The sequence below is a fragment of the Myxocyprinus asiaticus genome, chromosome 42 (assembly GCF_019703515.2).
Source record: "Myxocyprinus asiaticus isolate MX2 ecotype Aquarium Trade chromosome 42, UBuf_Myxa_2, whole genome shotgun sequence".
Classification (NCBI taxonomy): Eukaryota; Metazoa; Chordata; class Actinopteri; order Cypriniformes; family Catostomidae; genus Myxocyprinus; species Myxocyprinus asiaticus.
Genome location: NC_059385.1, coordinates 11799567 through 11814448, shown reverse-complemented (window position 1 = coordinate 11814448; position 14882 = coordinate 11799567). Strand labels below are relative to the sequence as shown.

At 36.7% G+C, this 14882-nt stretch overlaps 1 protein-coding gene across 2 annotated transcripts; it reads left to right on the top strand.

Annotated features, from left to right (window-relative positions):
• The first annotated feature begins 819 nt into the window (after positions 1–819).
• On the top strand, positions 820–13595 carry wnt11 (wingless-type MMTV integration site family, member 11). 2 transcript variants are annotated; one of them, XM_051684434.1, is made up of 6 exons: positions 820–1042; positions 2526–2739; positions 4128–4354; positions 6199–6479; positions 7549–7841; positions 12317–13595. In XM_051684434.1, the coding sequence occupies exons 2-6, from the start codon at positions 2657–2659 to the stop codon at positions 12489–12491; spliced, it is 1059 nt and encodes a 352-aa protein (XP_051540394.1). In that variant the 5' UTR covers positions 820–1042; positions 2526–2656; the 3' UTR covers positions 12492–13595. The 2 variants fall into 2 exon arrangements, with proteins under 2 accessions (XP_051540394.1, XP_051540393.1); XM_051684433.1 differs by having other exon boundaries at positions 2523–2739.
• Positions 13596–14882: the final 1287 nt, after the last annotated feature.

The window sequence follows — 14882 nt, the reverse complement described above, 5'->3', positions numbered from 1 at the left end:
GACACTATTAAAATGACAGTTACCTTAAATGGTAAAAATATTAACTTGGCCATTGTGTGTGGTGAATTCTGTAATAAATGGACACACATGTTGGCCAATTAGTCATTCTATAAAAATATTTTCTCAACACGTTTATATTTATTATTAGCAATCTGTAATGATAATGAATCCTTTAATTGGCTCTTTTATACTTCTTGATAGGCCAAAAATAACAAGAGAATTTAATAGCTCATTATTATAAATTAGGAAATATCTTTGCTCAGGTGTGGACTTCAATGGGCTACTGGGAGTATTTCAGAAGGTAATATAATTTATTGTGTGAAATGCAGAAGAACCTTTTTCATAGAGTGGCTAATAAGAAACGTGCATCAGGACGTATTCATCACGTTGAAATCATTATTATCGTGCTTGGAATGTTGCCTTGATTTTGGAGTGGCCAACATGGACGCGTACAGCACTGTAAAATTGGGGAATCCCTGGCTTACAGCCGCAGAGCCTACTTAATTTTATGGGCCGTCCAAATACTAGAATTTCCAACATTTTAGCGAATTACGGGATTTTATTTCCTGAAATTGATGGACCCCTGATTTTAATTCCATTTTTGCTCTAACGCACTTGACATTAGAAGTAATTGCAAATAACCCTAAAAACCCCTGTCAACTGAAGTCACAAGTAGCGAGATGTGTGAGTGTCACAGATTTTCAAAGTTTTCTTTGGCTTAGAAACCCTAACCACTTTGTTATTATGCTAATGGCCCCAGACATCAGCGCGAGATCAAAGTGGCGCGCGCGCACATAAAGTCTCGCACTCCGGCTCCACAGTCAGTTCAACAGATTCCACAGCGCGAGCAGCACTGCACTAGAGATCTCATTGTAGTTGGACTTTTGCATGATGCTTTCTCATTCGGACTTTCCTCAGTCACAAAAAACGGATTAACGGACCTTTTGATATTCGTCGAGAGAACTGGATTTATAAGCAGCAACACTTTTGGATTACTTTATTCAGGCGGCGATTTGTTGGCGTCAGTCTCCGTTTGATAAAGGTGAGGATAAAAGTGGACTCCCGTGTTATTGTGCGCAAAGTTTGTGGTAGGTGTGAGAAAATCGTTTATTACGTTTAGTTGCATTAATTCTTAACTTATACTTACCCACAAAATGTTTCAGTTTTTAATGTCTAAATATCGTCCCTGGCTCGTGATGCAAATTAAAGGTAATTATCGGGCAATAATCTGGATAGTACCTGGGTTGTATGCCACACAGTTTCCCCCGAACGTTTTATATATATATATATATATATATATATATATATATATATATATATATATATATATATGTGTGTGTGTGTGTGTGTGTGTGTGTGTGTGTGTGTGTGTGTATATATATATATATATATATATAAATGTGTGTGTGTTTTGTTTTTTGTTTTGCGAGGTGAAAATACAGAGTTTAAAGTAAAAAATCTAGAGATGTTGCAGCCTGCAAGAGAACAGCTAAAAATGGTTTGCAGTGTTATTGCTTTTGTTGCATTAGTATAACAAAAAGATGCAACTATTCTTTTCGATTTCTAAGTAGTTATTACCAATATCTACGTTTATAGCACCATTATAGATATACTCATGTAAATGCATATACTCATGCTATATATGACACAAAAGCTTTAAGAAAAATGTAATTCTTTAGAGTCCGGATAGCTGACCTTGCAAATGGGACTTACAGGTTTACCATAGATAATGCATAAGACATAAATTACAGTTTTTGTTTCCAACGGGCAGTGTTCTTTTTATAGTTAGTAATGTACAATATAAAAAGTAGGAGTGATATAGCTGTTGTGATTGTTATAGTAGCTACTTGGATTTGTAATTTTTTTTTTTTTTTTTTTTTTTTTTTTTTTTGGGTAGGCCAATAGCCAGCAGGGAAAACGAATAAAAACAAAAACAAATCTTGCAATCTGGACAATCGCTGTCTGTAAGTGAACTCATATTGCCTGAGGCCCAGACAGCATGTCCACTGGGAGGTAGTATCTGTTTATTGCCCTCCTATTCCAGCAGATGGAATAATCGGAAAATATTTGATAACATTCCCAAAACTGCAACGCCCCATATTTGTTCAGAAATGTGCGCGCACAGTATTAGAATACTTGGTATCATAAAAATTACAGTATGCAATTAGCCCTCAAAAAAAGTACATTTATTGTTAATCTTTAGCTATTTGCTTTTTCCTTGTCCTCCTTGACTATTACTCACGCGAAGGTAGAATTCTAAACTTTAAATACACTTTATTTTATTTTATTTTTTATCCCCGACAACAGCAATTATATTACAGTTATAAAATAATAACAATTAATGGGTGCTGTATTTAAAGGCTAAATAAAGGCTTTTAAATAAAACAAACTCTTAAGTAGCCTAGATATCAAGTGCGCAGTGCATAGCGACCATAATGTTATAATGAGTATAACATTAAACTATAAAATTCACTATATGTAATCTTTCTCTGATGGTGGATTTTTTTCCTTTACCTTTAAAGCAGGAGAGGGGCAGAAAGAAGGAATCAGTGCCATGGCTTTTGGCTTTTAATTGTAAGTGTGCCAAAAAGCGGTGAGGTCAGCGCGCGCACCTGCATCACTTTCTTCACATCGAGCTGGATCTTTATTCTACAGTATGAAGCGAATCTTCCCTTCACTGCCGCTCTGTCTCCTCACATTCCTGCTCCTGTCACAGCAGTGCACGGGAATCAGATGGCTGTGAGTTGCTCTTTTCTCTGAAACTGTTTGAAATGCATATAAGATGTTTTATTTGAGCTAATGTATTAGTCAAACGTGCAACATGAATAGGTCATTTAAAATGGGATTAGGAAGCGTCTTGTTATGAAATAGTGTCTTTTAAAAGTAGCCTAGAGAGAAACATCAACTTAAATGTGAAAAGAAGCTTCATAGAATTAATTCCATTAAAATAATTATACTGTTAAATTCAGTTCATGACAACACAAATTTTCTGGCTATTGTGATTTCTGCAGTGTTCTTTATTCACATGTTCTTACTTTTGCATTGCCATGGAAAACATGATAGTGGAGGAATTGGGACATAAAGGAGCCATTTTGCATGAGCAAACCTCTGGTAAAGGTTTCTGTAGTCTTGATATTGCATGGCAAGAAATGCAAAACAGATACCGCTATAAACACCTGTGTTCCCTGGATAACAAAGAAGAAAGGTGTGTGTGTGTATGTTTGAGTATGTGCGTAGGTTAAGACAGGGGTCTGTCAGTCACAGCATATCATGGAACATAAAGTGGCGGCCCCTAATCTGAAACAGGCAAAGGTAGAGGGCATTAGTTAGTTCTCACGAATGGTGATCCGTGTGAGTTTTTTGTAAAAAGAGTGGGTAGAAAAGAATTCTACAAGTTAAACGACAAACTGAAATTAATATTGTCTGTTTTTACATTTTCTGACACAAAAGCTTTGCAATAGCAGAGAAAGTTTCTTGCAACTTAACAATTTCAGTATGTTAGATCATGTTTAATTTTTTTCCTGCAATGTCTTAACCTTGCAAAAAATGTTCGTGTTCAAGAATGAATCTTCTGGCATTGTCTGACAGCTACTTTACCATGGTACATTCAGTCATGTTTTAACTATTTTCCAAATCATCTTGTGGATAAACAGTTCTTTCCATTGGCAATTACTCTTTGGTGCCGTTCTTGCTTCCAAGCGATGCCGGAATAACCCCTTCTTCCATTTAGGTCTAATCTTGATTGATTATCTCTGGGAAGGGGTTGTTGTTTGCATGCCTTTGTGAGCCAGACACTGAACAATTTTAGCCCGCAGCTTAAATGCATGCAAGAATGTTTATGCAAATGCTTTTAAACAAAGTTGATATTTTAGAGCTGGCTTTAAACGTATTTATTTGATTTTGGTTGATCCAATCACTTGCTCCCTATTCCAACTCAGCACTATTATGTCCACAAATATTTTGATCCCTTTTCACATCACCGTAATCATTTTAATCACTTTTCAAGCGTATTTTAACTTCTAATGTAAAGTTTAATTAAACAGCTCTAGCACAAATTACATTTAAATGAATATATACACTTTGCAAACATCCAGCATTAATTAAAACATATACCCGTCCTTATTCAGGGCACTATCGCAGACCTCACAACACATCAACAAGACCCAGCACTGCAAGACGTTGCCAGGGCTCGTCTCCTCTCAGGCGCAACTCTGTAGGAGCAACCTGGAACTCATGCAAACCATCATCCAAGCAGCACGGGAGGTTAAGAAGGTCTGCCAAAAGACCTTTGCAGACATGCGCTGGAACTGTTCCTCTATTGATGCTCCAAAATACCTCCCAGACCTGGAGCGGGGTGAGATATTGAAGGAAATCATGTCCAAAAGATGGCGAAAGAGTTGTTTTTTGCTTTTCCAATCTCTGTCTGCATTTTGTGTGGGGCAATGCTGAAATGTATCCCATAGAGGACAAAAGGTACTTGTATACATGTGGCATTGTTCTGTACTCAACAAGTCACAAGAAGCACACACCTCCCAAAAACATAATACAGACGCACAACTAGAAAAACATATTGAACAAAAATGCAGCAAAGTTGGCTTACTGTTGCTCTCAAATAAACTTTTATTCTCACCAAAAACGCATTTGGTAAGGATTAAAGTTTTTCTGGGAGCAACAGTGTGCTGACTTTGCAGCGTTATTGTTCTGTACTCTGCCCTACAAAGGCAAAACAAAGTAACTGCACCAAAACTAAAACAAAGAAAATGGCTCCAAAGTTTTTTGATTGCCCAACCAAATGTGGATTATCAAACGTTCACTTTCTATTTTCTTTGAATCTGAGCAGAGTTGAACTAAACCCATCTGTCAACCGAGAATCTTATTCTCAGGGACAAGATTTATATCATGACTCAATTTTGACAAAATGTATACTTACTACGTTTTGCTTTTATTGCTGTTCTGTGCTGACACTGTAAGTTGCCCTAAATTTAGAAGAAGGGCCTCTGTCCATCCATTGTCAGTCCCTTTAAGGCAACTGAAATGACCACACAGTTCTCTTTATACCAGAGTGTGGTCTCCTTTCAGGTCGTAATAGGTCTAAGAAACCCATCTAATTGTTGAGGGAAAAGTTTATGAGGGCAATGATTTAGAAGGCAGCCTACAGTGATCTTTAAACATTCTCGCTCTGGGTAGCGCAGAGTATGCCAGTTAGACACCACTATTCCCTTTAAGTGCCTTACTGCATGATAAAAGACATCGTACCCCTGCCCACAGAATTCTTGTGCTGGGCTCTTCTTTCTCAAGCTCTGTTTGATGTGAGGCTTCACGGTGGAGTAACGTTTACTGTGAGGGCTAACAATAGAATCCATTCTATTTCAATGAGAGATGCTATTCAGTTAGTCAGTCAGTAATTGACAGGGAATTGCTTTTTTGCAGTCTGTTCTGGTTTCAGAGCTCACATTCCATCTAGACTTTTTACCCCTAGAGCATAGACATATCATTTTTATCTGTCAACCAATTAAAAAAAAAAATGTAAATGAATTTGGTAGTCAAGCTGTGACTTTCGGTTAATAAAAGGAATATCTTTTTTCCCTTCCTGATTTCCCTGTGGATTTATGATGTGGTGTCATGTCCTAAATTTCCACGCAACTCCGAAACTTTGACATGACATACATGCACACAACTATGCTTTGACGTGATTAAATTGTCCTCCCTATTTATTATAAATTATAAGAGCTTTTACTGTGACCCAAAATGCCGGAGATGGTCATACTAAATCTGGTTGAAGTTCTAGACCTCTCGCTGTGAGAGAACTGTATGACATCCTTCACTGTTGACCATTTACATTTGTCAAGAGTTAAACCAGGCTTAAAACACTCCTGCCTCTCATAAGTGCTCTGCTAAGGAGACAGCCTTTCATGTACCTTGTTTAGGGTCAAGCTGAGCCTCTCCTGTTTCCACACCTATTATCTTGTCATGACATATGTGCACTGTGTGAACAGTTCCATAATCTCCACTATTATCCTTTCATATTGCAGTCTAACGGGTTGGGTGTTTTCTCATGTTGCTTTACTTTTCTCTAAGTAGTCCACCATGGAGGAAAAAAAGACAAATATATGGAGGATTCACAATGTTATTTTTTGATATCAGCAAATTCTTCTAATCCATTTTAATTTATTATATCTCACTTTCTCGGTGTCCTAGGAACGAGGGAATCTGCATTTGTATACGCACTCTCCGCAGCAGCTATAAGCCACACTATAGCACGTGCGTGCACCTCTGGGGACCTGAGGTTGTGCTCATGTGGTCCAATTCCAGGTGAAATTCCCGAGCCAGGGTACAGGTGGGGTGGCTGTGCCGATAACCTTCACTACGGTCTCCTGATGGGCTCCAAGTTTTCCGATGCCCCCATGAAGATGAAAAAGAAATCAGGCTTACATGCCAACAAGCTGATGCATCTCCACAACAGCGAAGTGGGCAGACAGGTAAAGGACACCTCATAGTAACCCTACAACATCACTGATTTAATGCAAAAGCCAAAGTCACATGATTAAATCTGGACTAAATTTAGTTTTCCAGGCAATCCTCTTCAACTTCTACACAGATACAAAACGTCAAATTACAATTATAGCATGTGGAAATTGACAAAGCGATAAGCTCACATGCCTTTCTTGCAATCTGATTTTTTATTTGGTTTCTACTGGTTTAGTTGTTGAATCTCTGCTGGTTTTAGTATATTGGTCCAAAATCTAGCTCCACAGCTGTATATTAAAGTTCAAATGTGTTCTGATTGGTTGTGATTTTATCCCTTTACATTTCACTTTCAGTAAGGCCAGATTAATTACTAGAAAGTTTTTTGCAGTGCACATTGTTCTATATATATATATATATATATATAATTATTATTATTTAATTTTTTTATAAAATTTGAGTTGAGTTTAATGTCATATTTAGGGCTGAAAAATTAATAGAAATAAAATCAAAATCACAATATAATGTAGTGCCATTATCAAACCAGGCTACGATTTAATTAAATAGAGAGTCAGCACGTGCTGCTCGCTGCACTTACACTATGCCTCTGTTCTTCCTTCAGTGTTCCACCAAAATAAAAGTTACCGCCAAAATAAAGGCTTTAGGGTTTAACTCGACTGCAAAGCTATGTCGCATGCAAGTGTAAATTAGTACATAAATATTCTACAGTTTTATAATGATTAAAAATAGTAATATACAAAAATATATTTCCATAATAATTCCTTAATAATAACATATTTTTGGGTTAAAAAAAATAATGATGAAAAGTTTTATGAGACACTATCACAAAGTGGACAAAAACAAGCTGATGTGAACCTGTATTTAGTCTGGTTCTTTTTAAGAGGACTCAAATGTGAACACCCTTTCTTTAACAATATTTCTTCTGGCAGTACAGCATGTTCGCCCATGACTTCATTTTGGTCAAAAGGAACACTTACTAGGTTTTTTAACCTAGCTCTTGTCATATTGTCATTTCAATAATCTATTTATATGAATTTACTTCACCATTTTCTCTCTATACAGGCTTTGCGAGATGCTCTGGTCATGAAGTGCAAGTGCCACGGTGTTTCTGGTTCTTGCTCCATTCGGACCTGTTGGAGAGGCTTACAGGACCTAAAAGATATCGCCATGGACCTGAAGACCAAGTACTTGTCAGCTACTAAGGTGGTTCATCGGCCCATGGGCACACGCAAGCAACTCGTCCCCAAAGACATCGACATCCGGCCAGTCCGAGAGAACGAGCTGGTTTATCTGCAGAGTTCACCTGATTACTGTATGAAGAATGACAAGATGGGATCTTTTGGAACTCAGGACAGGTGATACTAATTAATCAATAACATATTTAAATCTTGTCTGAGGAGCTCGTGAGTTAAAAAGATTTTGGAATTTTGTAAAAATTGATTTATTAAGATTCCAGAATGGTTATATGATTGCAGTGTTGTAAAACCAAAGAACAGTGTGTGCTTTGTATTTTATGTTCGTTCATGCCATAGTGCCAGTCATTAAGTCGTTTGTAGTAGGGATACACACAAATACATGAACTGTAACTTGATTTTTTTTTTCAACTTTAAAACATCTGACACTGATCAAATTCCAGTAACAACTGCCTAAATGTGGCCTCATTTTTAAGTTCATCGTGAACTTAAATTCACCTACTTCACCCTGTGCTGGCACCATTTTGTTTTGAAAAGCCCTAACAAACCTGGGAGGCTCTGAGACCAGTCTTTGTGTGCACACACTCACACATGTCTCTGACATGTCCAAAGTGACTGTGTCCTCTTTACTGTTATCAGAGTCTGTCTGAGAGTAATGCTGCTATTCACAGAGCTAAGAGCTCTCAGCTGATACCAACACTGCACACAGAGATTAACATGACAATGAATTCTTCCTGCTTATTTCCTATTGCTTTATCAGTGGAGACTCAGGTGTAGATATAATAAGAATAGTGTAAATTTTGCTTCCTTGCTTTTGTTATCTTTGCCTGTTAATGTGCTCTGTGTCGTGTTTGGTTTAGCTATACAGTATGGAACTATTGGCTCATATGACTTTGCATGCAACATTTAATTTGCACGGTTCATATGAAATTTCCACAAGTATGTACAGTCCACTTTACATTGTTCCTAGCAACACAACGTTGTGCAATCACTATAACATGCAACATTTTGTGGCTTATCTCTTTTATTAAACGGTTATAGATTGTCGGCTGTATACAGTTGCGAGGCAACTATAGAATGCATATGTGCGGGTATATTGTAAAAGTTTCAAACAGTTTAGAATGTGGCTAATGCTCATCCAATTCGATTTTGGCAATATCCATTTTATAATTATAATTATAACACTCAATATTTACCTGAACACTGAAAGAATTTAGGCATTGCTATTAAAAGTCAGTGGAAAGATAGTCTAGAGACACACAGAGTGCATCCTCAGCTATAGTCCTGATAAGCCCACTCACACGTGCTCTTTGTTCTTATATTTAGTGCTTTACACTTGGTCACAAGGCACTCGTGTGTTTTGTTACCATTGGAGAATGTCAATGTGTGTCACACTTGTTGCTACCATGGTGGTCTCTGGAATATAAGGGTGCTAAGCACCTCTGTTTAACCTACTAAAAACAACCTGTACCTGCTTGATAAACATGTGACTACAATGTCTGTTGTCCTCAAAATTAATTAGGCTTTGTTTTGACATGTTCTGCAGAAGGTCAGTTAAAATAATACCATGCTATGAGGGTGAATTTCACAAAACCTCTCAAGAACATGTCACTTCAACATATTTCACTTCAAAAATCAAAAGAAATAAAGAAATATATTTTGCTTAAGATATTTAAGAAAATTAAGACAATTTTAGGAACATTAAGATTTTTTCCCTTATGATAAAATTTTAACAACACTTAAGCACACTATCCCTAAATTCTCCTAACAGTAATGTGAAAAATAAATAATTAAATAAATAAAAATCTAATTTTCATTACTGTAATGTGAGAAACATAATGATTTATTTATTTAGTATTTTACATTTAGTATTTTACATTTACATTACAAGTATTTGTTAAGCTGCCTTTATTTTTTCTAAAAAAACATTTATTAAATTTTTTTGACTGTAATGCAGTAAAAAAAAGTATGTTTTGGAGTCATGATCATCTAATAAGAATCATCATTGAGAATAGTAAAAATTACAAAAAATTAAAACATCTGGGCGCATTATAGTAAAGAGAATTTGGGGGCAAAATGTGCTTAATTGTCAAAAATAATATAATAATATAAAAATATTAACACTTTTTTTTGTTTTTAATTGTGGGGTGAAACGTGATTTGGGCATGTTTTCATGAGATTCACCCATGAAGCCTTAAAACAGGGGTCAGGAAGCTGCTATCATTGCCCCTTCATTGTGACTTGGAGAGTCTTAAGATAAAGAGTCATGAGTGTTACCCTATCTATAGAGCTGCAGAGATGGTGTAACTTCCAATCTGATGTGGTGTTGAGAGACGAGTAGAGACTAAATGACAAGATAGAACATATCTCATCTCTCTCATCTGGTTACATTAATGACAATGTTCCCCATGCTGTTTTGTGAGCCACAACGCTGCTATTAATGAAATTGGTGCATTAGAAGTTCAGATGGAATAACATCCCAAAGGCTTAGAGATGATCAGTATCACTAAAGAAACAAGCACTGTGGTCTTCTCTGAACGAGAGAGAGAGAGCTATTTAAGAGATGTGTTTCCACTTTAGGGTAAAATGAGAAGTTCTGCTCACAGCCGTTAAAGTGTAAAACTGATCTGAAATCCAGATCACTTTTGAAAATATTAGGAGGTTTGGAGCGAAAGTTGGACTGATTTTTCAAGCCGTACTAAAAAAAAACAAACCTTATTTAATTTAGACTTTGATTTAAAAATAAAAAGTTCTAATACTCTTTATCTTAATTATTTGAACTTTAATTCAGAATTGGAACTTGGAATTTTAGAACTTGGAGCAGCCCACTATTGGAACATATGCTACACATTGAGACCTGACTCTGTGCCCTCTCAGCATTGACCTACGAGAGAGTTTTTCTTTAGTAATAGCTTTGTCCCCGTTTTAAATAACAGCATTCTTCACCTTACTCTCCTTCTCATTGCAGCCATCCCTACTGTCTGTCTCTCATCACCCTGGCCATTAACACCACACAATTATAAAACAATGCACTTACGCGAAGAGGGCTACACAGAGGCAGACCCCTAGTGTATAGAGCGTGATTTATAACAGGGCTATTCTTTGCTTACTTAAGATGCCTTAGGCTTCAGTAAATGAAGTCTTCTACAGCATCCACTCCTGGTAGACTTAAATCCTAAAAAATGTTCCCTCGTTACAAATCAACCGGCTTTTAAATGAGCTATAAGAAGGTTTAGTGCTTTTGGTTTAATATGTGGCTGAGCTAAATGTTTACTTTGGTGGTTGCATATGGTTTAAAAAGAGGCTTATGTTCAGCAATCTGTCCCGTGGTGACCGAGAAAAGTTTGGGTGTCTATTTGTGCAAGTGTATTTTTAAAGACATGTTCTTGAAGTTTCATGAGCAAAGCCGTTTGGGTGGTGATGTCTTGGTTTTATGGTGGTACAGCATGTACCACATGTTTTCCTGTAAAATATCTAAATATCCATGCCGGTTTCTTGACAAATCGTAATAAAAGGTGGTGAAATCATTAGAAATTGTACAGTTTAGCTTGTACAAAAACGTACAACATTTACTCCCATAGAGAAAAACAAACAAATCAACGAACGTTGTTATTACGATTTGTCCTAAGTTTAACCCCTAAAACAAACCTTAACCTAACCATGTCTAGACCCTTACAAAAAACCTAACTATGATTTTAATAGGGAATTAACTTTCGTGTACCATGGAAGAAAGAAAACATTGGCCTTTGGAACGAGACGAGGGAAGCGTACTACAGTTTATTGACATATTATTAATTTGCATTGCATAAACAAATATGGAATGAGTAACCACATTTGTTCACAGACGATTATGTTATTAGAATAAAGTGTTGAATAGGGGACTAGCTGAAATTTGATGGCTGTATTGCATCGATTTGAAATTCTGTTTGATGATTGGTTGATGTAAAAGTTGTATCTTTCCTTATGAGCCAAGTTGTATGATATCTTTCGATTTTGCCATCTTGTACGAATTATTACGAGTTGGCATGAGACTATAGATGTGTTCACGTCATGTTGGAACTACCGTAATCACGAGATTCTGACTTGTAAAAGCGCTCATATCTTCGTAGAACTCATAAATACCAGTTTCTATGAAAGCTCCGACTTGACAGTCATGACGTCATGTAAAAAGTACCAGTATTGTAGCAGTTAAAGGTAGTGAACACATTTATGTTGATATTCCATTTTTATTATAGTCAGCGTTACCCGGAGTGCTTTCTTTGTTCTTAAACATTTAACAACATATAGAGGTGAATTCATGTAGTGGTATTTTGCTGTTATTAAGTGTTGCCACAGAAACAAATAATTTCAGAGGTTCCAGGACGTGAACAGCTCCAAGTAAAATATCTGATTTGCCATCTCGTAATTACAGTAATTCCGACACGACGTGAACAAAGCATATGTTGAAATATTCTTCAAAAATAAATCTCACAAAATTTTGTTCAATTTCTCTGAAAACAAGACTTAATATCTTATATAATTTTGCCTCTTAAATAAATGTGTCTTGTTTTAAGGATGTTTAGATATTTGTACTGGAAAACCAGATGAAAAGGATTTTTATCTTCTCTTATAATCTCCACCTTTTTTTTCTACTGCAGGCAATGCAATAAGACCTCCATCGGCAGCGACAGCTGTGATCTGATGTGCTGTGGCAGAGGCTACAACCCCTACACAGAGAGAGTCGTGGAACGCTGCCATTGCAAATACCATTGGTGCTGCTATGTCACATGCAAGAAGTGCGAGAGAACTGTGGAGAGATATGTGTGCAAATGAGTCGGTTCTCCATCTCTGCATTCAACAGCAAGAACTACAGAGATCCAGTCACTTTGTGCCAATTCTCAACTAAACTATCCAAAATTCAACTGAAAAGGTCTAGAATCAACTCATTTGAAGATCTGGAATGCTCTCTACTCATTTTAACTGGACTATAATAAGCTGAAAATTCCAAGACTTGAGTGTGTTCTAGATTTGTTCAGAGCATAACTTTTTGTGTAGAGCATAACTTTTGTCCACCTAACTTCTCTGGCCACAGATAACCAAAGCACTATGTTACCAACAAGGCTTACGTTTTGTCTTATGCATTTCCAGCTTGTATAATTTTGAGGAGAAATTGTTTATTTTTGGCTTTATGAAGATTTATTAAGAAACATCAACACTGGGCTTCATGTTTCACAGCACAAATGAATACGATTTCCATGAAAATGCCCAGTTATTGGTTTCACCGTCCTCAAGAGGGGTTTTCCTCATTTTTTCTTTTAACATGAAAACATATGCTCCTTTATCTGGATCTTAAAGTCTATTTTCTTACACAGTACCTGGGTCTCTTCTTTTAAAGGTACATTTTCCCTGTTTTGTCAAGAAATTGATTTTCAGCACTCTTCTTAGAACTATTCTTTGGAATCGGTCGAAGTTCCAAAGGATTTCACATTCCGAGTTCTAAAGGATTCAGACCTCAATCTAAGATGGTACTCTTCTTTTACAAGTCAAGACTTTTTATAAGACTGAAAACATAAAGAAAGTGCTGAACATGCAAAGGGAACTTCAAATAGAGCTCTTGGATGAGGAACTGTGAAATGGCTTCCATCTCTTGGTTCTTATACTTCAGTTCTAAGCGTTTAGAGGGATAATACCTGCATTTATCCCACATATATCTGCAAAGACTATTGGATTATATGTGTTGTGCCTTGTTACATTTTTACCCAACGTAAAAGAAAATGCAGGCATTCATATGCCAAAACGTCTGAGCATGTGAACAGAGTATGTGGGTCACCCATTACGCCGTGAACCACTTATCTGTGGATGTACATACTGTCATTTTTGTATGCTGAATTAAAAAAGAAATATTTATAAACTAATTAAAAATCTTTACCATTTAAACCTGCGAGACTCCTTTTCTTCTTCATTCCAAGTTACATTCGCTTCCATGCCATATTGAGCAAGACTGATTGCAAAAACAGAACAACACTGGCCAATTGTTTCTTAACCGTTATTTCCTAAGTTTTAGTAGAGTTGTCATTAGTTTAAGTTACTGGTCTTGAACAAATAACAATTTAGCACAATTACACATGACACTGGTATAAATCATCTAACACTTGTCATTGCTCCGATTAAAGAGACAAGGACTGGTCTCTTAAACTCAAAAACCCTGGGAAAGTGTTTGTTTGGACACCCATACCCTAATAAACAGCAGTGTAGTGCCTTAGTGCTTGGCACAATGGGCTCCACTCTTTCCAGTGTTTAACTGTCCATTACTCATAGGCCAGTGAGTAAGACTCTTGTTTTATTCGAGTTTTACAACAACAGAGAAGGTGACGTAGACATGGAATGAAGCATTCTGTTATAATAGACGAAAAGAAAACAATTCAGGCTTAATTCTGGCTCTATCCTAATTACTTTCAAATTTCTCATGTAATTGGTTCTCATGGTATGACCAGAGCGGAAAGGGATTTTCAGGGGTTAGCGTTAAGACAAGCCTCTTGGCATTAGTTCTGTTTTAACACTTTAAGGTCATGAGCACCACCCAGCGAGCACATGTTAGCCATGTCGACAGAGATTGTCAGAGCACGAACTTGGGGTAAGAAAACAGACAATGCACCACCAGCCAGGGAGGCCAGTTAAACAGAGGCGCAATCATTGCTTCATTAGAGCTTTAGAGGTTTTACAGTCTTTTGGTTTGTTTACAGCTGTATTCACCTCTGCCAGAAATCAGTGTGGGTGTGATTAGCACATATTTTTGAGAGGATTTTAATTATAAAAGTGCACATTTTGTATAGAGAGCAGATCTGCATTGTAAACTGGCCAAGCAGTTATCATTGACTCATATGGATTTTTCATGCCAAGACTGCACTTGGGCCAAGAACAATGCTGGTGTTTTCATACATGCCGAGGAAAACCCTGTAACAGAAAGTAATTTGTAAAAAGGGAGACTACTGAGAAGGAAACATCCTGTTCATACATCAGATTTCAAGTCAATTACAATTTAAATACAATTTCAGATAGTAGCAGCTACAGCAGCTCATTACACACTGCACTCCCAACAGGAGTTGAGTCTTTCAACAAAGATTAGAGGTATTATTATAAATCTCTATTACTTGGCTAATCTGAAAGTCATGAGTCTAAGCAACAGATATAGAATGTAAATAAAGTCCTAAACACCCCATGAAA